This window comes from Gopherus flavomarginatus, chromosome 6 (genome assembly GCF_025201925.1).
Source record: "Gopherus flavomarginatus isolate rGopFla2 chromosome 6, rGopFla2.mat.asm, whole genome shotgun sequence".
Taxonomy (NCBI): Eukaryota; Metazoa; Chordata; order Testudines; family Testudinidae; genus Gopherus; species Gopherus flavomarginatus.
In genome coordinates, this window is record NC_066622.1 from 63,424,795 (window position 1) to 63,452,368 (window position 27,574).

The 27,574-nt window shown below is 50.5% G+C and overlaps 1 protein-coding gene across 7 annotated transcripts in view; it reads right to left on the reverse strand.

The window, feature by feature from the left end:
• RNF123 (ring finger protein 123) overlaps positions 1–27,574 on the reverse strand; it is a 144,752-nt gene that overhangs the window by 105,205 nt on the left and 11,973 nt on the right. For all 7 annotated transcript variants that reach the window (XM_050959986.1, XM_050959987.1, XM_050959988.1 and 4 more), the window contains 10 exons: positions 27,389–27,468; positions 26,332–26,429; positions 24,808–24,862; positions 24,377–24,462; positions 23,325–23,411; positions 21,182–21,249; positions 17,183–17,308; positions 16,322–16,436; positions 3,668–3,772; positions 2,365–2,490 (listed from right to left, as the gene is read on the reverse strand). In XM_050959986.1, the coding sequence (XP_050815943.1) occupies positions 2,365–2,490; positions 3,668–3,772; positions 16,322–16,436; positions 17,183–17,308; positions 21,182–21,249; positions 23,325–23,411; positions 24,377–24,462; positions 24,808–24,862; positions 26,332–26,429; positions 27,389–27,468 (946 nt within the window). The remainder of the gene's footprint in view (positions 1–2,364; positions 2,491–3,667; positions 3,773–16,321; positions 16,437–17,182; positions 17,309–21,181; positions 21,250–23,324; positions 23,412–24,376; positions 24,463–24,807; positions 24,863–26,331; positions 26,430–27,388; positions 27,469–27,574) is intronic.

The following is a 27,574-nucleotide window of genomic DNA, read 5'->3' on the forward strand; positions in this document are numbered from 1 at the left end:
AGCACCTACACCCCGAGGTATGCCAGGGTATTCTAACACATCAGCAGTCTGCAGCTGTTGGAACCAGCCAGCAGCAGCCCTCAGGTACAAACCAGCCCCTGAATCAAGGAAAGCAAAGCCACCTCTGGTCCAGCATAGCCCCAATGGTGCCAGAACCGGGGGACCAGGGGGCCATGGCCCTCCCACTTTTTGAAAGCGGACTTTTCACCACAGGCCTCCTGCTAGGCCAGGCCAGCAACTGGAATCTGGCTGGGGAGCCTGAGCTGCGTGGGGCGCCACGGACCCTCCACTTGCCTGGGGTGGGAGGGCCCATGTCCCCGCCCCCCAGACCTTCCACCTAGGGCAAGTAGAGGATCTACGCTACAGCTCCCCACAGCTGCCTGGCTGTGGCTCCAAGGCCCGGGCCCCAGATGGAGCCAGGTTAGGGAGACCTGCGCAGGCAGCTGTGGGAACCAGCAAACTGCCCTGAGGACCCACGGGGTGGGGCCAGGGGGCTGCTCCTGGCCCTATCACCCCAGGCAGGTGAAGGGTCCGCAGCTCCTAGCCTGTTTTGGCTTGGCCAGGCCTGAGGCAGAAGGGGCAGGGCAGGGCCAAGGAGGGGGCAGGGGGCTCTCCGCCACAACCACTTTTGGGAAGGCTCTGCCACTGCTGCATGGCCCCAGCAGACCCCATCACCTATTGCAGATCCAGCGGACACCTGGGAAGTTCTGTTCTGCAGCCCTCACCAGGCTGCAAGTCCCATTCCCTGGAGACAGTCCAACAATGGACTTTATGAAGAAGGAGGAGAGTTAGTTTCTGGAAGCTAACCTGCACTCAGGTACTCTGAACCCACCCACTTGATGGGCAGTCTGGCACTCTGCCTCTGACACAGCGTCAGCAGCAGAGAGTAACAGCTGTCTAATACCAGAGTGAACATTGAGACAAGTCATCTCCTAGACACCATGTGGCCCAGGTTCTGTTGGTGTAGAGCCCACAAAGCCAATGCAGCTCCCCAGGTCCATACCAGACCGAAAAATACCTCTAGGTACCTCTCATGACTTCATCCTGCCAGGGATTCTGATTTCACTCCTGGAGAACAGCAATGAGAGGGAGAGGGAGGAGGAGGGGGAGGCAGGAGCCAATCTGTCACTGAGCTATGTGCCAGCAAGTGTCCAGAACACGCTAGAGGAGATTTCACTGCAGCATCTGACCCACAGTGATGAGGGCTAGTAGCAGCCATCTGCTAGCCAGGTGCAACCACAGGGGTGGGCAAAACCCTGGAACTCCTGCAAGTCTAGGGTGACCAGATAGCAAGTGTAAAAAAAAAAAAAAAATCAGGACAGGGGGTGGGGATAATAGGTGCCTATATTAGAAAAAGCCCCCAAAATTGGGCCTGTCCCTATAAAATTGGGACATCTGGACACCCTATGCAAGCCTGACCCCAGCTACCCAGAAGAGTTTCTTCCCTACATCTTCTGGAGCAGTTAGATCAGCACCTAGGCTGCTTCTGCCAATTCTGGGTTTAGACCCACCAGGGTACTCTCACAAAGGGGTTCCCAGGAGATGCCTGTCAAAGCCTAGCTCAGACACTTCTCAGGAAGGGGCACAACCTCCTGGCCTGGCTGAGCCTGGGCCACAGGATGGGTTGTATTTCATTACCCCTACTAAGAGGGCAATGGTGCAACACTAGCTGCCACTGCAGCCAATGCAATGTCATGGTCTATAACATTTCCCAGGTAGCCCCGGCCACTCCAGTGAAGAAAACTTTATAATTCCAGAAGTATTACTAAATAGTGGTTATTTTCAAAGAATTTTCATCAAGAGTAACAGTTCTACTGTCACAGAAGCAGGAATTTAAATAATTAACATTGGAATTTATTTACAGTTAGGGAAGTTAGAAAAGTCCGATTCAGAAATCACTTTTCAGAGGTCAAGAATACCAAACTCTTTCCACCTCTCTTCCCAGTTCCATAGTAGCAGCTCGGCCTTTCCCTCTTCGCAAGGGACGGTTGTTAACACTGAAAGGACCTGGTCACTGGGTTCTGGGTGGGAGGAGAAACTCACTATGGCCAGCAATTTCTAATTATAATTCTAGTTCTTCCCAGCTCCCTCCCTGCAGTCACTGTAGCCAGGGCCTGGCATGCAGTACCAGGACACCAGATGCTGGTACTGCATTCTTAAGGGAGTGCAGCTGTCAGGCAAAGCTGCTTTGGGGGATGGTGGCAAGAAACCAACTCAGCTCTTAAACCATGCCAGTGCAGAGTGCAGACAAGATGGGCAAATGAGGAAGTCCAGCACCCAACCGAGATCCTCACACCAGCCTGTTGTCACAGAGTACCAAGGGGATGCAGAGTTAAGAGAGAGGCAAGTGCCTGAGCAACTCACCTCCATGAGAAGCCACATGAGATCCAGTAACTGCTGGACGAGAGGATGTGCTTCCACAGACCCTCCTCGCTCCAGAATGCTCAGCAGGAAGTTCATGAGCACATCTTCCACCAGGTACACTTTGCACTGCAAACAGAAAGCCTGTGGTCAGCAGCTCTAGCCAGCAGCAGCACTAAACAGCAGCAGAAAATGGGTTCTCAGCACTAGACAGAGGGTCTAGGCTCAGGTGGAAAGCTGTAGATTTGCTGGGACAGAGTCAGGTAGGAACGGTGACTTACTGCCGCTCATGGGATATTCTTGTTACTGCAAGCTGAAGATGACATGTCTGGCAGCAATGCCCAGCTCTGTGCCATGAACAGCCCAGCCCACTTCAGGAGTACATGGAAACCATACCATTTCTGACAAGTTCCAGGCAAAAGTGGGCCACAGTAGATGTGAAAGCAAGAAAGCAGAGCCCATGGAGAGCCTGACTGCCAAACTCAGGATACAAAGGGCTCCAAAAGAGTGTGCCCTGAAGCTCATTAACCCATAAGTGCCAACTCCGTGGGTGCTCCGGGGCTGGAGCACTCACAGGAAAAAAACTGGTGGGTGCTCAGCACCCACTGGCAGCTCCCCTTAGACCCGCCCTGCTCCTTGCTCCAGCTTACCTCCACCTCCTCCGCAAGCGTGCTGCCGCATCCTGCTTCTCTCCCCTCCCTCTCAGCGCTTGCACCATGAAACAGCAGATTCATGGGGCAGGGAGGGAAGAGGAGGGGGAACGCAGCGCACTGGGGAAGAGGTGGAGCCGGGGCAGGGATTTAGGGAAGAGATTCAATAGGGGCAGGGAGGGGCAGAGTTAGGGTGGGGACTTTTGGGATGGGGTTGGAATGGGGGCAGGTCCAAGGGCGGGGTGGGGTGGAGTCAGGGCAGGGGGCACGGGCACCCACCAGCGCCGGAGAAAGTTGCCGCCTATGCATTAACCCCCTGCAATGCAGCACCAATCTCACCCCTAACACCACCACTCTGCAGTTCATTGACCAGACAGCAAGCACACACCCTGGTCAACACAAAGCCTCCACACTCGCTCTGCAACATCACTCCCTCAGTCAGGCTGTAGCGGGAGCTGCCACCCCATGGGAGAGGGGCCATTCATGACTTGGGACTACCTGACAAATAACTCTAGGCCTGTGAATTCTCCAATACCAGAGTACGTCACCTCTCCTGTCTGAGCAGGCAAGCTATGAAAACAAAGGAGGAGTTGTGGGTCCCCCTCCCTGCAAGCATTAAGGGGCAAATACATGCATGTCCAGCAGCCAGCACTCACCATGAGAGGGGCAAAGTGATTAAAGATGTGTGCCAGGGTGATCAGCACCGTGGGTTCTCCTTGCAGCTGCCACGTTGACGTGTCCTTCTCCACCAACTTCCCCTCCTGCAACACCAATCCCAGGCGACATAAGGCTCAGAGCAACCCCAATCCCACCTGCAGTTCCATCATCAGACGCATGCACACACGCTGGAGGGAGGGGGCAGCACTCCCCGCCTCTGCAGAGAGGTCAGCAGCACATTGGGCATCCATTCAGGGACATCCCAAGGCATGCACATCCCCCCTGCCCCACAAGAAGGCTTTCAGTAGGGACGCCATTATAGAACTCAGCATCCAAAATGCCACAGTGCCTGAAACAGCCTTTGGGGGGTGAGTCCTAGCTCAGCCAGGCCCAACACCAGATGTCAAGCAAAACCTCTTTCATAAACCTGCATACCCAGAACAGCCTGACAGTGCATGTGGTTAGAAACAGAAATGCATGTTACTATATGCACTATATGAAACCCCCACTCCGTTCATTTTCTCCATATACCCCTTCCCCAAAAGTGCATTTTCCCTCCTCGCTCACCATCCATGCTCAGAGGAGATGAGAGAGAGGCCTGCAAGCCTGAGACTCCACTCCCAGCACTGGAAGGAATTTTCCAAGATACAGACAGCTGTGAGGGTGCCAGGAGAGCTCTAAGCCCACCAGGCAGTGCTGTCTCAGCGGCTGCATCTCCAAGTGCTGCCTGGTACAGCTGGGCGCCTGCCCCTCAGTTATGTTTGTTGCACCCTGTTGCACTCTGTCGCTCAGCTGCTGGGGAAGGGACCAATCAGGAGGCAGTGGGTGGAATGCAGGCATGGAGATGTATGTGAGTTCATTATGTCTCAGATGCTAGAACAGGCAATCTCAGACTAGGGGTCATGACCCCTCAGGGGGTCGTGAGGTTATTACATGCAGGGTCGCAAGCGGTCAGCCTCCTCCCCAAACCCCACTTTGCCTCCAGCATTTATAATGGTGTTAAATATAAAAAAGTGTTTTTACTTTATAAGGAGGGGGTCACACTCATAGGCTTGCTGTGTGAAAGGGGTCACCAGTACAAAAGTTTGAGAACCACTGTTAGGACAAGAGAAGGCACAAGAATTTACAGTAATGGTGACTAGACAGCACTAGCCTTTCCCACCACGCCATGGGACATGCTCAGCTCTTTGAGTGTGGATCCCATTCACAGTGTCCATGTACCCAGCACAGGAGCTCAGAATGTTTGCACTGGCAGTGTCCAAGGGTGGTAGGGGAGAGGGTCAGACACACATCCTGCATGGCCTCACACACTCACTCCCACATCACTAAGGGCACAGCAACCCTCGTTACCACTTGGTTCCTTCGAACAATCTCAGGCAGGACGTGGGAACAAGCGTGTTGCTCCCTAGTAATCTTGTTACTGGTTATTAGACTATGAATTCATTCCTGGGTAGCAGTAGTTAGTTGGGTTGCAGATAGTGCGCTTCCTTCTTTTCCTGTTAGCCTGTCAACAGTAGGGTTAAAAAAGCCACGGCTTATAGAGAAGCAGGTGTCATTCATCTGACCACTGCCAGCAGCAGCGGTGAAGCGGTGGCATAATATTCCCAACCTTACTTGTGTGCTGCTGCTGGCGCCATGCAGCACTGCCTTCAGAGCTGGATATCAGGCCAAGAGTCGCCCCCGCCTCCCCACTCCCCCCCGGCCACCCAGCTCTGACTGCAACAGAGAAGGATGGCAATACCACAAACTTGCCCTTCCCAATAGCCTTGCAACCTCCTTTTGGGTCAAGACCCCCAGTTTGAGAAATGCTGACAAAATGGCTTTCCACATGTATATTTCACCATTTTTAAATACATATTCATGGTTTGTTACAACACTGTGAAATTGAAGATTCAAATATCTGAAATCACGAAATTCAAGCTTTTTAAAATGCTATGACAGTGAAATTTACCAAAATGGACCACTAATTTGATAGGGCCCTACCTATAGTAAAGAGCAGCATATCTGTAGTCCATGCTCCTGCATCTGCCTGGCTGAACTGTATTAATGCACTTTCAGGTGTGGCCCCTAGCCACACTATCGCTCAGCTGCAATGCTTCTCTGTCTACCTCTCCCACAGAACCTGACTCAGCTTCCTGCCACAACACGCACTGGGAAATGGTGAAAGGCACTGCAGGGCCCTGGGGAATCATGGGAGAAGTCACACCCTAACAGCCCTCTGGGAAAAATCACTGAAGGAGCCGTGGTGCACGCCCTAACCGCCCAAGAGCTAACCTGCTGCCAAATGCCTGGCTGAACTAGGACAACAGAGGGGATGGGTTAGACTGCCCCCAGGCTGGAGTGACTTAGGATGACAGGATGGGGAACAGGAGAAGGGAGGGGAGATGGGCTAGGCTGCCATGCTTTGGAGTAAACTAGGGTAGCAGGGGATGGGGGCAGTGGTGAGCTGGAGCCGGTTCGCACCGGCTTGCAGGAACCATTTGTTACATTTAGAAGTCCTTTTAGAACTGGTTGTTCCAGGACAACCGGTTCTATAAGGGCTTTATTTAACAAAAACTCCTGCACTCCGCTGGGGCCCTAGCTCACTTCCCCTTCCTCTCCTGAATGCTCCGCCCCCTTTATCCTCCTCCTCCCCTGCTTCCCGCGAATTAGATGTTCGTGGAGAGCCTGAAACAAGCAGCGGGCAGGTAAGCTGGGCCGCAGGGAGGGGGGGAGGGGAGGTGCGGCTGGCTTAGCGGCTCCCTCCAGCCTGGCACCCCCAGCCGAGCGCTCCCAGCGCCAGCCAAGTGCCCCTGGCCCTGGCCCTGTGGCTATTTCTGGCCCGGCTCCTGGTCCCGGCCAAGCAGCCCCAGCCCAGGCCAAGCACCTCCCCTAACCCCATCCTGTCCCAGCCCCAGCCGAGCGCCCCCAGCTTCGGCCCCGAGGCTCCATCCCAGCCACCACAGCTCCGGCTCCAGCAGCCTGGTGCAGCCCTGTGGCACCGGTGCTGCTCCCAGCACAGTGGCTCCAGGCAGCACGGTAAGGGGGCAGGGAGCAGGAAGGGGGTGTTGGAAGAGGGCAGGGGAGTTTGGGGGTCGTGGAGAGGTGGATAGAAGTGGGGCAGTCAGAGGGCAGGGAACAGGGGGATTGAATGGTGGCAAGGATCCTGGGAGGGGCAATCAGGAAGGAGCAGGGGTTGGATGGGTGGCGGGGGGCAGTCAGGGGCAAGGGTTCCAGGGGCAGTCAGAGGACAGGGAGAAGGGGTGGTTGGATGGGGCAGGTGTCCCAGGGGGCAATCAGGAATGAGAGGAGGGGTTGGATGGGGCAGCAGGGGGTAGTCAGGGGACAGAGAAGGGGGTGGATGGGGCAGGGGTCCCGAGGGGGGGCATCAAGGAACGTGGGGGGTTGGATGGGACAGCAGTCCGGGGGCGGGGCAGCCACGACCCCCTCGTGGGGTGAGGAGGGAACCTGTTAATATTTTGGCAGCCCATCAATGGATGGGAGATAAGCTAAGCCACCACACATTGGGGCGAATAAGGATGGGGGGGATGGGCTAAGCCGCCGTGTGCAGGGGTGCCTGCTAAACCCAGGATTGTGAGTTCAATCCTTGAGGGGGCCATTTACGGATTTGGGGATTGGTCCTGCTTTGAGCAGGTGGTTAGACTAGATGATCTCTTAAGGTCCCTTCCAACTCTACTAATCTATGATTCTATGAACTGGAACTTTAACACACACCAGCACATGCCCTGGTTAAGCTGCATGTTTCACAGAGCAGTTTAGACAAGAGTTCAGAACATGATTAGCGCTCTTCTCCCTCTCCCCATGTGTAGGGCAGAACGGCCTTAGATACCGTAAGGCACAGTCACTACAGAAACCAATGGTACCCAAGATGCAGAGTGAGGAGAGCACCCACAAATCCAGAGATTCCAAGGCCAGAAGGGACCACTATGCTCATCTAGTCTGAGCTCCTGTGTAACCCAGGCCAGAGACCTGCCCAACAATAATTCCTAGAGCAGAGCTTTTAGAAAACCATTTAGCCTAGATTGTAAAATTGTCAGTGATGGAGAATCCACCACAACCCTTCGTACATTGCTCCAATTAGTTACCCTCGCTGTTAAAGTTCACAGCTTATTTCCAGTCTGAATTTCTCTAGCTTCAGCTTCCAGCCATTGGCGCATGTTAGACCTTTTTCTGCTAGATTGAGGAATTCATTATCCACTATTTGCTTTCCAGCTGGTACTTACACACTGTAATCAAGTCTGAATGGACCAAGCTATGAATCTCTCACTATAAGGCAGGTTTTCCAATCCTTTAATCATCCCTGGGGCTCTTCTCTGACTCCTCTCCAATTTATCAACATCCTTCTTGAATTGTGGACACCAGAACTGGACAAAGTATTCCCACAGCAGTCACACCAGTGCCAAATCCAGAGATAAAATAACCTCTCTGCTCCTACTGGAGATACACCCATGTATGCATCCAATAATCACATTAGCCTGTCTAGTCATAGCTTCGTGCTGGGAACTCATGTTCAGCTGATTATCCACCATGACCCCCATATCTTTTACAATATCATTGCTTCCCTGAATAGTCCCGTCCTGTAAGCTTGACCTCCCCTGCTTTGCAGAGAGTGCAGCACTTGTATCCAGCACTAGTCACACCAGAGCACACCAAGAAACTCCCTGTTCTGACCTACACTCTTGGCTCCTAGCTGTATACCTTTACACTTAGCTGTGTCAGAACAGACTGTTTGCTTGCACCCAGTTTACCAAGCCACTCAGTTGGCTCTGTGTCAGTGACTTGTTGTGACAAAGTGGGAATTGTCCATAACAGTGTATGGATGATGTGCCTGCCAGGGACTTACACCTGACTAGGGCTTGCTAGCTAGTGGGTGCAGAAAGGTTAAAATGAGCCTGGGGCGAAGCAGAAGGCATGAAGTTGTTGGATTACCTGTCTGGGGTGGGATGAATTGGCCGTTAAAGACAGGATGAAAATGACCCATCTCAATTGAGGGTCCAAAAGACAAATGGGAATGCCACTGGCCAGGCTATTCACATCTAGCAACCACCAACCAGAAGCGAGATTCCCCCAGCCACACCCACCTCTCTGTTGGGAAGCAGAGAGTTGGAAAACAAAGGGGAAAAGTGGCAGGTAGCTATGTTAAGAGCTGGCCTTTGTCCCTCCAAAGAGCTCTCACCTGGACTGACTTCAGTGTCTGAGGCTTTTTTCTGCAGCCATATTAGGAAAGCAGCAGCCATGAGCCAAGAAGCAGAAAGTCACATCCTCACACTCCATCTAAATTACATTAAAACAATGTAATATCAGGCTATTAAGAAGGCGATCCTGTCTTTATAGCACCCACCATCACCAGATAAAGAAACAGATCTTCAAATCCTTAAAGAAAACTGTGTTTGATAGTTGTGATTATGAAATCTATACTTCTACTGTTCAGCCTTTATGGTCCCTACTTCTCTATTGTTTATCTGAATCATAGAATATCAGTGTTGAAAGGGACCTTGGGAGGTCATCTAGTCCATCCCCCTGCTCAAAGCAGGGCCAATCCCCAGACAGATCTTTACCCCAGTTCCCTAAATATCCCCCTCAAGGACTGAACTCACAACCCTGGGTTTAGCAGGCCAATGCTCAAACCACTGACCTATCCCTCCCCTTTCTGTCTGGTTCTTTGATTTTTTCTGTCTATTGCATAATTAATTTTACAAGATTTAAATCAATTAAGGTGGTGGGGGTTGATTGGTTAAAGAATTATTTCACAGTATGTTAGGATTGGTCAAAGAATTATCTCATAATATTTTAGTAAAATGATTGGTTAAGGTACAGTTAAGCAGGACTCAAATTTCACAATATAAACTGGGGTCCAAAAGGAAGTTCTTTGGAACCAACTCCAGGATACAGCCCAAGATCAGAGCTGCCAGACCACAACATCCTGCCAGCAATATCATGCAGAAGCTGGAGTCCCCATATGACCTGATCCTGACTGGCCACCAGGGAAAGTTCATCTGCCTTATTAGGAGTGTTGCTTATTACACCCTGAGCCCTAGAAATGGGGTATGGATGGGTGCCTCAATTAAGAGGGTTATGCCTTGAGCCCTAGGAACAGGATAAATGTGGGTGCCCTAGAGTGTGTGGGTGACATGACAAACAAAAGAGAAGGAAAAAAAAAGAGCCAACATACATTCTACGGGCAGCTTGACTGGGTAGAACCCTGGCTTTCAGCAGTATGGACTGTATGAACCTTGGTTTCCCCTCCACTAGCATCAGGACTGTCATATTCTGTAGGCCAGATGACTACTAAAGCGTTACCTTGTTTTTTAAAAGGTTGTCTGGTGTCACTGCAAATAACTACAGAGAACACTGCTCCCTGAGGGGTACCATACATACCTGGATTTGCTGCAGGGAGCCATGGAAAGAGTCAGGAATTGCTGCTGGGGGCAGACAGCTCAGGGCTGTGGAGGCCACAGGCCTGCCCTGTTGAACTCTGTGGACCCTTGAGGTTTGGAACATTAAAGGGTCACAGACCAAACCCTGTCAATCTGACACACCTGTCCTCTTCATTATTTACTACTCCCCCAATCTGCCTGCACTTCCTATCCCAACAGGTTCTAACTGAGCAAGTTTCTAAACTAGGCGAGGTAAGAAAGATTTGTGGTGTGCTTCCTATCATGACCGGGGCTAGATCCAAGTCCTGCCCTCTGTGGGAAAGCAGAAGGCCAAGGCCACCGGGGGATAAAGCAAGTGTTTCCAGCCTGGGTAATGATGAGGCAGCCTCATAAGAGTCACTGCTAGAGAAACAGTCTCTAGCTACCCTCAGCAATGGTTATTTTCATCTCCCTCTCTTGCCTGATGCTGGATGCCGGGGATGAGAATACAGATTCTCTAAGATGTGCCCACACTGTTGCCATGAGAGGCATGTCAAAAATTGGACGAGTAGAGTTGGATCATGGGATCGAGGGAGAGTTAAATATGCAAAACAGTTTCACATACACCTCTACCCTGTTATAACGCCACCAGATATAACACAAATTCAGATATAACGCGGTAAAGCAGCACTCCAGGGGCGGGGGAGGAGGCTGTGCGCTCCAGCGGATCAAATCAAGTTCGATATAACACGGTTTCACCTATATCGCGGTAAGATTTTTTTGGCTCTCAAGGACAGCGTTATATCGAGGTAGAGGTGTAGTTGCAAAAATAAATAAATTCTGTGGTTATGACTATACAAGCTATAAATTCTAGTCTCCCTCAGTGGATAGCATCGATGAGAACTCTCACTGCTGAAAGCTGTGATACAAGAAATATTTTGTTGGTGAGAGACAAGCTTTAGAGCTTCAAAGAATTTCTTTAAGTCTAACCAAAGTATCACAACTGAATACAAGCTAGAACAGATTGTTAAAGCATAAGCGATTAACACAATGCAAGAAACTACTTAAAATGAACAGGGCAATTAATATCCTTGCAGTCACGGGACAAAGGAGGATTACAAGGTTACAAACTTTTGTAATGAGACAAAGCCAGGCTCTCTGGTGAGCCCATGATTTTTAGGCCATGTCTATGCTACACAAGTTACATTGGTATAAAGCCACAGCAATTAGTGTACACTTTGTGCACGTGCATACTTGGTTCCTTGTGCCAGCGCTGAGCATACTCAGCGGGAGTGTTGTGTCAAGGCACAATGTGAAGCACTATGGGCAGGTATCCCAGTGTGCAATCCACCACTGTTTAGCAGAGTCTTTTGGGAAGTTTTGGCAACGTATACTGGGGCAGGAAAGAGTCGTGCAGGGATGACTGCGAACAAGGGGTTAACTTCACAGCTTGCAGCTGTCTCCACCACATAATGTCATCTATATCCCATAATTTTTGCATTTGTTTTAAAAATCCTACGAACCTATTCAGCCCTCCTCGCAGTCCGGTATCTGACAGCAGTATGGAGCCTGCCCAGCTCTGCACTATTGTCACAAGGATTGCAAGTACAGGATAAACTATCCTCTGGCATTTCCAGAGCCACAAGAACCACCAAATCAGTGGAGAACACGCTGATTGCTTGGAAGATGGATTGCCAATTCAAGGTGGTACATAGAGTTCAGAGAGGAGCTACAGATGATGGAGTGCTGTTTCTGGGCCCAAGGAATGAGCACTGACTGATGGGATCACATCATCATGCAGACTTGGGATGACAAGGAGTGGCTGGAGAGCACTGAAAGGTGCTACCTGGCCCTGCTGTTTGGGTGCCTGTTAGGAATTGTATGCTGCTTCGTGCACATCTTATTAATTTTGCAGCATTTGCTGTACATTTTATTATTACAGTTTTTGTCACTGATCTGACAATCTGTGTCCCACTGTACAGTAATAAGTGGATGCTTTCAGAACTGCTAGGCAGGCTGTAAGCATATCTTGTGAACTTATGAAGAGGAATTTTCCAGACTGGATTTTATTCAGTCACAAAACCAGTGAAAAGAAATCTGTGCCATTTAAAAGCAAATACACTAAAAACTTAATAAATTAATGGAACAAAACTTAAAAAGAGAAAGAACATTCATGTCCATTTTACCTACACCTACAGCAACCATGGCTATCACAGGTCAGTGCACATGAAGCCGAGGTTGTCCTTAATGTCCCTCAGGGTGGAGTCGTAGGGCAGGGATGCAGCCCCTGATGTCATGTGGAACATTGGGGGGGATGTCAGGAGGTCTTGCAGTGGAGTTCTCCATTGACCGCAAAGGGAGACGAGCCCCGGATTGTTGAACCTGTAGGTCTACAAAAGTCTGCAGCACCTATATTTGCTGCAAAAGAAGCCCACTGCTTCCTGGTGCATCTCCCTCTCCTTTTCCTGGTGGGACTCCTGGGCCTTTCCTTTCTTCTCCAGGCTGTCTGCAGTGTTCACACTCCGGGCCCTGTGCTCACACACTGATGCAGCATTGGCTTGCAGGATCTCATTGAACGTGCCATTCCGGATCCTCCTTTCCCCTCACCTAGCTCAGGTGTCCTGCAGGCATGGAGTGGGAACCCCACAAGGTTTGAGGGAGTCAGTCTGCTTTTCTGAAGTCGAGAGCAGCAGAATACGGACTCTACTTCCTTCCTTTTGTCAGGATCCTGAACTCGACCATCTCATGGGCACTGCTGCCCAGGTTGCCACCCACTTCTACATCCCCTACAAATTTCTCCTTGTTTGTGAGCAGCAGGTCAAAAGGCGCATGGCCCCTAGTTGGTTCCTCCAGAACTTGCATCAGGAAGTTGTCCCAAACACTCTCCAAAAACTCTATGGATTGTCTTCTGCACTGCTGTATTGCTCTCTTAGCAGATGTTAGGGTGACAGAAGTCCCTCATGAGAACCAGGGCCTGTGATTTGGAAACTTCTGTTAGTTTTCCAAAGAAAGCATTGTCTACCTCATCCTCCTGATCTGGTGGCCTATAGCAGACTCCACCATGACATCACCCTTGTTGCTCTTGCCTCTAAACTTAACCCAAAGACTCTCAACAGGCTTTTCTGCAGTTTCATACTGGAGCTCTGAGTAATCATATTGCTCTCTTGCAAACAGTGCAACTCCTCTACCTTTTCTCCCCGGCCTGTCCTTCCTGAACAGATTATATCCACCCATGACAGTGCTCCACTCACGTGGGTTACCCCACCAAGTCTCTGTTATTCCAATCACGTCAGTTCCTGGACTGTGCCAAGACTTCTAGTTCTTCCTGCTTGTTTCCCAGGCTTCTTGTGTTCATGTACAGGCACCTAACTGAACTAACCAACTGCCCTACTTTCTCAGTATCAATCAGGAGGCCTCCCCTGTTGCACCCTCCTCGTTTTCCTCCTGGTATCCCACTTCCCCACTTACCTGAGAGCTTAGGTCTCCATCCCCCGGCAAACCTAGTTTAAAGCTCTCCTCACCAGGTTAGCAAGCCTGCCTGCGAAGATGCTCTTCTCTCTCTTCATTAGATGGATGCCATCTCTTCCTAGCAATCCTTCTTCCTGGAACATTCCATGGTCAGAGAATCCAAAGCCTTCTCTCCGACACCATCTGTTTAACCATGCATTTACTTCCACAATTTGATGGTCCATACCTGGGCCTTTTCCTTCAATAGCAAGGATGGACAAGAAATGACTTGCATCTCAGACTCCTTTATCCTTCTTCCCAGAGCCATGTAGTCTGCAGTGATCTACTCAAGATCATACTTGGCAGTATCATTGGTGCCCACATGGAGAAGTAGGAAGGAGTAGCGGTCAGAGGGCTTGATCAAGTCTTGGGAGACACTCAATCACATCCTGAATTCTAGCTCCAGGCAAGTAGCACACTTCAAGTTCCCTGGTCTGGACTGCAGATGGATGACTCCATCCCGCTTAGGAGGGAGTCCCTGACCACCACCACCACCCATCTCCTGCTCTTGGGAGTGGTGGTATGCTGCTTGCCTATGCACTGCAATGGTGCCTGCTGAAGTTATTGCTGAATGCAGTGAGAAGTGTCCTACCGAGGAGCAAGTAATAAGGCCGTCATCCCTAGAAACCTTTGGGAGAGAACTGCAGAGAACCTCCATGGAAGTTTCACCAAGATCTCTCAGGAAGATTCAGGGAACATCCCTGGGTGCATAAACTGCTTGGCGTGCGCCCCCCCATCCCACTTAACTCTACAGGGCACTGAAATGCAGATGATAATACTACCTCTTTGTTCCACCACTACCTCTTCTTGTACAAGTAAATTAATGAAAAGTTGATAGTTGTCTCCTGTTAAGATGGGAGCACCATCAGTATAGCATTGTAATGGAAAATACAATTATACACTTACCTGAGGTTCCTTCCCCTACATTGGGCTCGCCTAGGCTCGAAAGCTGGGACTGCAGTGGAATCTCAAACAGGTCCTGGCTCATGGCATAGCTGGACCCCCAGTTGCACATTCCCTATGCTCTTCTTCCTCAGCCTCCTCACTGTTCATGCCAGGGGCCTATGGCTCAGGCTCCCTGGAGGTATCTCTGATCGTCTGTGGGTTGGTGATGGGGTCTCCGTAGAGTATGGCATGTGTCTCTTTGTAAAAGCGGCAGCTCTGCAGCTTGGCAATGGATTGACTGTTGGCCTCCCTGGCTTTCTAATACATCTGTTGGATTCTTACACTTTCCCACAGCATGGTGCTGGTCCCTGTTGTACCCCTTCTCCTGCATCCCCTATACAATCTGCTCATGGATGTCCAGATTCCTACTACTGGTCCGTAGCTGTGCCTGCAGAGCCTCTTCTCCCCACAGGCCCAGGAATGCAATAGCTCCTGTCCACTCCAAGCAAGAGTATCTTGAGCACATAGCTGGTACGGTGAGCTGGGCAGTTGCACACAATAAAGAGCTGCTTGAGGTGTTCGTCAAGCCAAACAAGAAAAGACATTTCAAAAATTCACAGGGCTTTAAAAAAGAGGTAGTGGGAGGCCTTCCGGTCTCTGTGACCCCTGGGCAGTGGAGTGCACAATTGTGACCAGAGCGGTCAGTGTTGGGCATTGAGAGACAGCTGCTGGAGGGCTGTTAGGGTAGACATAAGTAACGCAGTATCTACATTCATGCTGCAGCCACCTCCATACATCGATCATGACTCAGTGCCCCCTAGGAAAGTGGTGAATCTGTGTTGCTGTAACAGGGTGCTTACATCAATAGGACACACGCTTAAGTGTAGACACATGCACAACTAGGTCAACACAAAGCAGCTTAGAAGACCCAACTTTGCATGTAGACCAAGACTGAGTCCAGCAGAGTTATGAATTTATGTTCCCAGGCTCATTTTTTGAAGGTGTTATCAGGTTTCCTTTGACATGCATCCGATGAAGTGGGTATTCACCCCAAAAGCTCATGCTCCAATACGTCTGTTAGTCTATAAGGTGCCACAGGACTCTTTGCTCCTTTGAGGATGAGGACTGAGAGGTCAGACATGGAGAGATCGCTTTGGGAAAGGCATTCCCCACAAGTCCGAGGGTGTTTTGGACTTCTATCATTTTTCTGTGCAAGTTTGCCCACATTGGTGTTATGGGGGCATTTGATGCATGGGACGAGGTATACCACAGGTTGTGATAGACATATGTAGGACCCATGGATCCTAAAAAGTGTAATGGGGGTACTGATCATCTTAACGCTGGAGCTATGTCTGTAGGTTTTGCATCCTTTGTTCTGCCAAAGTCTGGTGCCTTTGAGTTTGAGAATCCTGGTCTGTGGGGAGCTTGCTTCTGATACTGCAGAGGTATTAATTGACCACTTTGTTTAAAGTGGTTTCTTGCAATGTGTGTTAACCCCTTACGTTTAATCTGTTCCACCTTGTATTTAGCTGCAACTCTGAGGACCTTTCCCAGACCTGAAGAACTCCTCTGTGCAGTTCGAAAACTTCTCTCTTACTGGACCAGCTTCTGTTGGTGGAAGAGACATGACCTCACTCACCTTGTCTCTTTAATGTCCTGGGACCAACATGGCTACATCACCATTGCAAACAAAAAATATTTTAACAAGCTAGAGATGACCTATTGCAACCATTGAGTGATAGGCAATTAGGAGTCACCAAGTCACTTGAGCCCCCACAAGCACATCCCCTGAAGGTAGGGAGTATCCTCAGAGTTTTAACAGCTTTTAAAGCGGCAGGCAGAGGGAAGGCAGCAGCACAAATTTCCTAGAATCTTAGCCTCACTAACCTGATGATGCCAACTTACCAACACGTCTATCCCAATGTGAATAACATTCTTCAAATAGCCCAACAGCTTGTGAGCTTTCACCAGGTCCACACTGGGCGGGCTCTGCAGGGGGCGATATCCCTCAACTGGATAAGTGCAGGAGTGTTAAGAAAAGTCTGCTAGCCAGAACACAACAGAAGCCCTGCCCCACTGGCTCTGCAAGGAGACTGCCATGCATGTGCTGTATTATACAGTCCATATAGTCTCTGGTTAGGCTTGAGGACACCCCATGCTTGCAAGTCTGCGTGCCAAGCAGGTAACAGACATTCCGAGAGGCCATAAGGAAGTACAAGTACTTCAGACTTTGCTCACTGAAGTACTGCTAGGACCCTTCTGCATCTCAGTGACTGAGATCACCTCTGGGATCCTCAGGCCCAAGAGCCACACAGCTATGGGCTGCCATTCCCAACCCTCCCACCAACACGTGAGGCACTTTTGCCAGGCCAGGAGATACATTAGAGGGCCCTCAGCCCAGAGTGGAGGATGGGAAGGGCCTGTAGCAAAGGGGGCCTACACTCCTGGCCCCTTTGGGGCTTCTACACTTTGAGTAAGATACACTGAAGGGGTCTTGGCACTCAAGACCAGTCAGCCTACAGCTGAGGCAGCATTACAGCCACTTCACTTCAGAGCAAAGTGGAACACTCCCAGTACAGGAGAAGGCCCTTCATATTGCCACCCTTGCTTAACTTCCAGCCCTACGGGCGGCAAATAACGCATCTTCACAGGACAAGCGAGAGCAGGCTCATGGATTGCGGAGTTTGGCGTGTGCACTCAGCACCCCTGAGCCAACATGGTCTAGGTGCTGGCTGTTCTTCCCTCAGGCTTACAATGAAAGGATATCGGAGTGGGCGGCTGCCGAAGTTAAAAGCGACTGATTCTTTGAAGGAGAGGCTGATAGCGGGGAAGTAGGCCATGCCAGCTCCCCTGGTGATGTTATCGAAAGCTGTTCCCAGAGACACACCATTCCTGAAAGAAGAGAGAGCCCCCATGGGGTTTAAGTAGCCTGGAGGAGGTTAGTGGTTCATCCAACTCAGAAACCATGTTTGGAGGAGGAGGCAATAGACCTTATTTACTGTGATCACACAGCAAGGGGGAAGATGTGCACTGGCAGATATGGAAATCACCGCCAAGCACCAGGGGCCCACGAATCCATACCAAACGTGCGCTCCAGAATCTCATTCAGAAAATGTGTCTCTAGCCCTTTTAGTGCTGAAGTAACCCTGAAAACATGAACGGAATGTGTAGCAATAATGGTATCCAATACATCACAGATAACAGTCAGTGGGTGTGATTTGCCCTGTACATCTATGTCAGGGCCCCGCAGATCTCCAATTCCTCAGCCACAACATTCAACTTCAGCTGTAGAATTCATCCTGTGCTGTATCAGGCTGTTTCCTGTCCCCTTGCCTGGCTAGGACCTGCCTGCAGCTGCCTCTTGGTCCTCAGTGTATGTTCCCTGCACAGATCTATGGTGCCAGGCAATGGTGGGAGGGGTCAGAGAGGTAAAACTGGAGACAGGGAGCTGGAAGTACAGCCAGAGCAGCAAGGCAGCTGCAGATGAGCTGCTGATGCTGGCTACAAGCTGCCCCCTCTCCAATACAGATTGGCAGGCCTGGGCATAACCGGTGCTGCCAAGGCCCCTGCAGTCAGTAAGCACAACAAGAACCCAGCATCAAAATCAAGCAAGTTATGTTGAAGAGGATTTTCTCCAGAGCCATGGCTGTGGGCCTGGGGGTGAGAATTTGAGGGATGTCACAGACAAACCATGTTAGCAGTGCTATGGAATTCAGTCCCATTGCGCTGCAGACTGCTTGCGCCATGCCACCAGCACTAAGCCCACAGAACGGCTCACATGTACAGGAGCCTGGCCTTGGACAGGCATTGCAGGGTAACACTTCGCTAACCAGTTTAGCAAGGAATACTGAAAACAGACACGCCTGGGTGAAGGACGTTCCCGCCAGTAGGGGCCCTGTGCCTAGCTGGACTCCAGCAGGGCCTGGTCTGCAGATGCTGGTCACCCATAGCGCCCCTGAATTCTCAACATCAGCCCCTCCATAGGCTTTACTTTTCAGGGACAGAAAGTGCCCTGTGCTTTGCCCACCAGGTTCAACAGCAATGTGTTCCCACGGTGCTGCTCCCAGTTCACAGCAGGAGGAAGCAAACCCTGGTGCCAATGTAATTAGGAGGGAGGGGCCATGAGCTGTACTACAGGGGTGCAAACTGCAGCATGCACTGAAGTTCTGTAACGTAACTGCACTGGACATTGCTGACGTGAACTTAGTCCCGCCACGAGTGCAGGGGACTGGACTAGATGACCTCTAGAAGTCCCTTCCAGTCCTATGCTTCCATTATTCTATTGTACATTAACGTAGTCTTGTGCGTACAGAGCAAACTAGGCACCTTGCAGTTCATGCCAGCAGCGTCCACACCACAGCTACAGTGCAGCACTTTGGTGGACACTGCAGTTCACACACCTGCAGTCTGTATTATTGTGCAGCCTTAGAGCATCTTCTCCACAAAGCACCTGCATTCAGTCCTTGCCGTGCATCAGAAACACTCACCATTTGCTGGACTCCCCTCCCCTAGCAGGCACCCAGCAGCAGTTTGCTCCACACCTGAGATTCCCATTCCCTGGAGAGAATACTGCCACACTCCACTGGGCCTGTTTTGCCAATCAACCAGCTGTCATAGAGCCAAGCCCAGCAACTCCCAACTTGCCCTGGCCCCAGAGAAAAGGGGGATGAGTGCTCTGCCCACCTGCCAGCGGATGCCTCACACTCAACAAGAACAGGAGTACAGACTGTTACACCCTAAGTGCCCCAGAAGGGGGGAGCTCATCTACCCTGTGTCACATAGCTGCCTGGGATTGAGTTTAAAGGTCACCTTTGAGGGATTTTTTTTTTAAATGAGATTATCCATTGGAAAGTAGCAAAAGAGACCCAAAGGCAGCCTGCAGGGTTCCCCCACCACCACTCCTCCCCCAGGCAGGATGGCTGGAGGGTGTGGGTGCCATATTTGGAACTCTCACCTTTAATTAGAGGGCTAGGGATTGACTCTTTAACAAAGAGTCACTGAACATAAACAGCTGTTCAATTAACAGCAGCATTACACAGTCTGACTGGAGCTCCCTTTCCTCTCTCACTCAACTTTCACTCTCCAGCCTTATGCACTATTATTTTACTAGTTCTCCAGCCCCAGAGTCTTCCAGGCTAGACATGAACGGAATTTCTCATGGAAAACATAAGCAGAAAAGAGAGTTTCTGAAGACATTTTCAGACTTTCTGTAGCCACCAGACAGTGCAAAGAACAAGCCCCATTCACAGTCTGCTTTGCAGCTCCCTTTAACAGCAAATTCCAGCACTCATCTATGTCTAGTTCTCTAGCTTTGTACCAGCCTTTTAGAAGTTTAAAACCAAGCTCTGATGCAGGCTTGCCCTTCCCATTAGCTCACCACTTTGCATGCCTGCAGCAGCTCTGCATCCTTCAGACAGCTACTGCTGCAGGGGAGTCCATGGAATGGGACAGGGGGAGTTTTCACAAGTGCAATATTGCAATGGTGCAGAACTCCATGCAACGCCACAGACACCTGACCCAGAGGTCTGAGAACCTGAGTGATTCCCCATCACACCTAGTGGCACTGCCCCACTCCTGAGGGCACAGCCTGAACCCTTGGACTCCTTTAAGCTGTCTTCACTACAAAGTTAACCTGGCTCCCATGTACACACAAACCTCTGACCTACATTTGACAGAGCTTTCAATTCAGACCAGCTAGTTCATCTGGGGTTATTGGCTAAAGCCCAGGTGCTGCGTTCACTTGGGCCTGTAACCCACCCAGTTTGCAGTAAGGAAGCAGGTTCATGCCAATAGTACTCCAATACCTTCCCACAATTCCTCATGTGCCCAGGACAGACAAGTTCTCCCATGACTCACTGCAAAACCATCAGAGGATCTCAGCTTACTGCAGTGCTAAGAACATGGGATACGCCCCTAGTAGTCCTAGCAACACACTCGGAGGAGTGCAGCATCAGTGTGGACCAGTGTTCCCTCTAATTTTTCCCCCACACACATGTGCGGAACAAATTTTGTTACGTGCACCAATATGGAGGTGATGTGTCACAAAATTCACGCGATAGGGGTGGGGCCAAGGGGTTCAGAGTGTGGGGGCTCCAGCTGGGGTTGCAGGCTCCGGGGTGGGGCCAGGAATGAAGGGTTTGGGGTGAAGGACAGGCTGCCCCAGGGCTACAGCAGGGAAAGAGGACTTCCCCCAGCTCTCTTTCCCCGCAGCAGCACCTGGGCTGAGGAGAACAGGCACCTCTCCCCCGGCCGCAGCAGGCCCGGGGCCAAGGTCAGTGGAGAGGAGCGCCTCTACCCTAGCAACAGCAGGCCCAGGATTGGGGAAAAGGCATCTCTCCCTGCCACAGCCCGAGCGCCTGCACCATGCTTAACAGGCTGCTGTGCGACTGCACAGCTTAGAGGGAACTTAGGTGTGCACCCAATAACTTGACCAGGTCTTTGCAGTGTGGCTGCTCACATCTGGACTAGGTTAACCCAAGCACCATTCCCCTGTGTTAGCTCTGCACCAGAGACAGACCCTTTAAGTCATGCGCAGAAGTAAACCATTTGGATTCCATGACTATTAGGAGCCAGGGAGAAAGGGTAAGTACCCTACCAAGCTGCTACTTTGGCCAAGGGTTCAGCCATGGGAGTACAATATTCCTGGCGGTTGCCAGGAGGAGCTCAACCAAGGCCTGGCAGCATCTGCTGAGAATAGAGGAAAGAGGAATATTTATACTAAGCAGGGCTAGTCAATGCAGCAGGGAGCCCTGAAAAGATGCTTACAGGCAGAAATCAATGGTCCCCTCATCCAGGTCTATCAGACAGCTGACGATGTCTCCTGCCGCCCAGGACTGCAAAAAAGAGAAGAAAAAGGTTTAGAGGCTTATCCAGGTGTTCGACCAGCTTCCCATTGGATATTCCCAAACCAGAGCACAACCAGATACCTATCCCAGACTCTTGGACTGGGAAGAGAAAAACTGGCCAAAACATGGGATTTCTGATTTATGGGAAATTTTGCGTTTTTACAATTTGGTTTCATTACAAAAAGGAATGAATCAAAATTTGCGTCCGTGTCCCATGAACCAGAAATCCCCTCACACACACACCAAATTCATTTCAGTAACACTGACATGTTTCCAATACAAACACTAGTGTCTGTTTAGGGAGCCCGCTGCCCATAAGTCTGGAAGCCCTGGGGGTCCCTGGCCCAGGGCAGTCCACATGGCAGTGCTGTCACAGATCCCAAGAGAGCATCAGGGCTTCCATGCTCCTGGTTTCTCAGCAGGCAGTTTGGGAAACCCTGTAAGTCTGGGCTCAATCCAAGGTTGTCAGGAGCTTCCAGGGCCCCTGGAGCCACCCCCCAGTTAGAGTCCCTGCTCCACAGCAGGGGCCCTGGAAACTCTGGCAATGCCAGGTTGCCCAAGAGTCAGATACCATGGAAAACTGGGGTCCTTCGCCTCAGGGTAGACTGTACAGCGGGAGGCTCTGCCTCCCAGATCTGGTGTGGGACCAGGCACTGTGTCTCAGCAGCCCCCCAGAAAAGCTTGTGTCAATTTCTCTTGCAGAAAGCGAAGCTGACAAGAGCCTTCCAAAGACAAAACATACCCAAGCCCCTGTGGGTGAACACTTTCCCCAAAGTGATCACTCTATATCCAATCTCTCAGTCCTCATCCTCAAAGAAGCCTGCACAATTCCCTCAAAAGACAAGCCTGGGAGCTTAAATTCATAACTTTGCTAGGCTCTAAAAATCATGGACTGAATAGAGATACTGGATTTATAGTTTATTACAATAATCCACTACCAACCTCCCCCAGCTGCTCCACATGCCCTTCCTTTCCTCCCTACGAATGGAGGGCTGTTAACGGGCCACTTCACCTTGAACGGTCCCTTCAAATGTGTTACCTGCTTCAATAATCTGTTCCACCTCCTATTTAGCTGTGGCACTTGAGTACTTTTCACAGACCTGAGAAGCCTGTCTCAGTTCCCAACAGAAATTGGTCAATAAGAGATATGATCTCACCCACCTTAGAATCATAGTCTCTCTAAGACCGAGCCTTGCAGGCAGGCACAGCCAGGAGCATTTATTCTGACTTTCCTGACAGAAATTGGAAGTTTTCACAGGGAAGATTTCAGTTTTGCAAAGAGAGCAATTTGGGTTGTTTTCTAATAACCCTTTTTTGGCCAAGTCTAGTGAGGAAAGCACAGGATTCTCCTTCCCACAGAAGCTCACGCAGCAATCGCCAGCCACCTCTGCACAGTTGTGCACACAACACTCAGAGGCTCTCCTTGTTCGCCATCACTAGGTTTATGCGTAGGACTGTGGCTGTGTTAGACCCACAAACCCAGCAGAATTAGCCACAGGGCAGCAGCATTGTTTAACAAGAAGCAAACCAAATGGTGCCCTCCCAAGAGCAGTAACAGCGCCAAGATGAGGTTCATTCCCGTCAGCAGCTGCTCAGTGAACTGAACTAGATAGTCAAGCAGCTAGGTCTGAATATGTAGGTGCTGTAAGGATGCAATGTGCTACCAGGAGCATAGGTCAGTGATTATCAGGCTGCCTGCATCCCCGAGCTCACCTGGAGCTGGCCCCTTCCTTCCCTTTTAAAGGGAACATGGCTCTGCTAGCTCTTCTCTTCCCCTGCCGGCATTCACAAAGACGGTGATGGGGTTCAATGTGGTTTGAGAGCAGCACTGCCTCTCAGGACTCTGCTAACTGCTGCACAGAGCCTGCAGAGCCTGCTCCTCTCAACACCTCCGTGTCACTGTCGATGCCAATTAAGGCTTCTGCAGAGCTCATCACTGCAGCTGGGGAATGCTAGACCCTGCAATCACAGTGCTCCAGTAGCAACCTAACCTGTTACCTGGGGGGAAGGCCCAAGAGCAAAGGGGAGCTCCCTCTCGGCAGCCACTGAGCGCAGGCACTTACTTTACCATAGTTGGTGGTGGTGACGTTCCACTTGCGCACCCTGTTTCCATCATATGCATACGAATCCGGAGTGTCTCCAACCCCCTCCTGCATAGAGAGGAGGCCAAGAGTAGAGTCAAGCTGTCTGGGCGCAAGGAGCCCAGCCCAAGCACCTCACACCCAGAGGGGCAGCCACTACAATGGAAGCAAAGCCACAGGGCAGAGAAAATGGGCTCTCTGGCGCTCAGCAGCATGCGCACTCTGCTGGGGGAAGGAGGAGAGCGTTGGACCATAATTCTAGTAATTGACACACATACACAGCCCCCAGATCTGTGGTCTAACAGAGCATCACCTGTGATCCTCCCAGGGCAGCAGCAGACTGCTCTCTGCACTCCCACAACACCTGCAAAGATCCTGTTACCCAGCGGCACTTGCACTCCCACTTCCTATGCCTTTTTACAGACCCCCCCCACTGACCTTCAACCCAAACAAAAGAACAGGAGCAAACCACACACCAAACACTCTAGACAGTGAGACACCACCAGCTGCTCCCCATCCCCCCTGCCTTGCCAATCACACATCAACATTCCAGGACAAACTGAAAACAGGCAGGCCAGACTCCAAGTGAAACAAACCCTCCCCAAATGCCTGGCAAGAGCTTACCAGGCTTTGCTTATGCTAGCCTGAGAAGCCATGTAGCTTTTGTTGCAAGAACCATGCTGAGGCCCAGATGCCACCACTGTTCCCATCAGCCCTGTATATCATGCTAACGGTGCCAGAGGAGAGAGCAGCAGGGAGCCTTATGTATCCTGAGATGCAGCATTTGCTGTCCCTAGTTGTGTATCCAGCGTGAACACAACACACGAGGGATTTGGAGGACACCTGCACTGTATCCTAGTCTGCAAATGCAGCAGAAACAGCTTTTATGAGGTCTTTATTATTTTATGAAGATGTGACATTTACAGTGTACACATGTGCTGGGAAGCAGCTTTAGTGCACCAAGACAACAGAACACACCCCCCACCTCGGCATGTAGGCCAGGAACAAGCTGCAGAGCTGTGCAGTTACAGTACCTCCTGATTAAACCTGCAGTTGAGAGTGCACCAGCCAATCTGCATGAGCCCTTGGGAGGAGATGAGCACCTCATAGATCCATTTGCCTGGAAGAGGGAGGAGAAGAGCAGAGATGACAGAGCCAGACAGCACAGGCTAAGAACTCAGTGCAACAGAGGAGCAGGCAGCTACACTGCCACTGCAGGAGAGGATGAGATATCCAGAGGACCTTAATGTCAAGCCCAACCCCCTCTGCCAACTCCTCCCATTTGGTATCAGACAATGCCTTCCCTCCCTTCCATCCCCACAGACCAAGTGGAAGGACTGGGGTTTTAAAGGCCTGATGAGGCTGCAGGGTATCACAAACATCCTTGCCTCTTCAGCTGGGTAACCTGCGATTCCTTTCTGCCATGGCAGGCTCTCTAGCCACACCATCCACTCACTGCACTTACCTTTATATACGCAGGTCGTGGCCCTGATGGAGCCAAAGTTGCTATGGCCAATCACCTGAACCAAGGAACAAACAAGGGAGATTTGTACAGTTGAGGCAGGCCCACAGATTTCCCCCAGCCCAGGCCCCACCACTGGCACTTCTCATTGCATGCAGCCCAAGTCACAGAGGAGACTTTTCCATCATAAGTCAGGGAGACAGTTGCTATCAAAGGAAGCATATCAATTCCCAGGATATTCAGCAGCAAACAGTCTGGAGTTACCTGGATTGGATACATTCCGTAAGGCATGGTGTTTGCAAATACATTAGGAGCTTAGTAGGCGCTCAGAAGCAGCATGAGGGCCCAGCAGCAGCTGCCAAGTAAATATAGCTTGCTGCAGGTGCTGCTGAGAGTACAAGAGGAGCGGGAGAAATGTCTGGATCCTAGATAAGCCATGTGAAGCTAGGATAAAGTCACAGGTTCAGTATATCCAGCCTGGAGACAAGGACTAGTGAGTATTTACTAGGGTTCCCACCGGGTTCTTTCCGGACACTGAGAAATGACAACCCGTGCTCTTAAGGTGCTCCTGATTTCAGGGTAGACAAGGAGATAGGGGTTCAGGGAGTGACAGGCAATTTACACACACATCAGTCTGACAACACGCTCTAGATCAAGGGGAGGATAGAGATGGGGTGGTGGCGGGCAAAGCAAGGAGGATTGAGGAATAACAATGAGAGATTGAGACAGAGGCGTAAGCATGAGGCAAGGGACGTAAGAGGGCAGTGAGGGGCAGGTGGAGAATCTGCTAGATCCCTGCACACTGGGCCAGTCTGCTCTTTCAGTGAGTGTGCTGGGGTAGAAAAGGCTGCAGTAAGTGGAGGCAGCAGGGCTCAATGGGGAGCAGTGGGTTCAGTGGATAGCAGGAAGCAGGGCTGTTTGGCCAATGAGGTAGAGCAAGTGGAGAAGGAGAGAACAAGTCAGTGCAGTGTTGGGGGCTCCCATAGCACCATGGCAGGAGTAGAGAGAATGGGTGTCGGAAGTGAACCAGGGAGTGAGAATGGACAACAGGCTCACGAAGGGAAGGATGCGAGAACTGCCTGGCCCCTGCTGACCAGAGACCTCTGGTTACCCAACAGCCCTGCATGCTGCCCTTGATTTTTGTTTGCTCTTTCACTGACTTAACCTGCAGCACCTGAGTGTCACAGAATACAGGCTAAGTGCAATGCAACCTCGAGGTGATTTTGAAAAACAATTGAGAACCACCTCAGAATCTTAAATCTCTGGACAAAAGACTATGCAATAATACCAGAGCAGTAGCAGCTTGCCTGAAATGCAGTTTGAAGGCACTGCTAGAACTCCTCTTGGAGAATCTGTTTCACTCAGGAGTATTACAGCCTCCCAGAGCATCATTTAACAACACACCAAAATGGCGGCAGGGGGATTTGCTTTGAAGAACATATTGCAAGAGGACAACACAGGCCTGAAGACAGACCTCTAAATCCCCAAGGGCCATTCCACACACACTGGGCTCCTTGTCACACTCACCCCAAGTAGGTCATCATCAACCAGGAGGAGTCCCTCAAAACCACTGGTGTGGTCCAACACCACAGTAGAGGGACCAAGTCGCCCCTCTAATACCTGATCTGAAATGAGAGTTGCATGAAAGCCAGTCAGAGCAGCAGAGAAAGCCACATGGCACTTGTAGTACAAGAATTTCATGGACGCTATGGTATAGACTAGAAAAGAACACCTGGATTCTGCAGCTGAGGAGGAGCAGTAGAACAGAGTTAACACATCAGATTATCAGCCCTTCCAGGAGGCAGCAGGCTCAGGGTGGAATTTAAACAGAAGTTCTGAAAGCAATGCATGATGTTTTAACCAAGCAGCACCCAAGTCACATGCCCAGTCTCATATAGCACCTGGAAAATTTACCCCAAAAGTTTCAGTGGCTTCAAAATAGTCTGGAGGCCATCAAAGCTAAACCCCCAGCCAAACAGACTAAAACATTCCCATCTAGTGGCAGCAAGACACTCACACAGTAGATATAAGCTCATGACTAGATACATGAAGAGGCAAAGCATCACCTCTTATGGGCTGTGCTTTAATGACTAGGGGGGAGAACAAATGCCTCAGATTATGGCAGGTAAAAGCATGGGGCTGAGGAAATTCAACAATGGTAGGGGAATGCATCAGAAGAATAAGCCACAGAGACTATCAACAAGCATGCATATTCCACTGAAGAATGGGACACTCCAGCTATTCTGCAGTATGAAATCTCGGCAGCAAGAGCTTGCTATATCATTGCTAAGGAGATGTCTCCAACACATCTGCCCAAACAATAGTTCGCTGCATGAGTTTGTCCATTCTTTGGAGCAAGCACCCTACTATCCATCTGGAAACATTGTTATTACAACTAAGAACTGATCTATTGCAGGGTTAGCCCACAAGTGCTTAGAATCCAGGAGTTAAAGAGATGATGAATCAGAACATAGGGAAGCAAGAACCAAACTCATTTAGGAATCAGTCTCCCATGAGATTGATTCTTCTCCCAATAAGGCACACGAGGAAGCTCCAAGAGGACCAGACACCCAGTATCTCCTACCTCGACTGTCCTCTGCACCACTGTCCTCTGCCAGCAATTTGTCAAGGTGCTCCTGCAGGTTCTGGAATGTCAGTGGCTTCCTGAGAACGAAGAAGAGTTCCCTTCAAAACTCAAAAAGAACAGGAGTACTTGCGGCACCTTAGAGACTAACAAATTTATTTCAGCATGAGCTTTCATGCTGAAATA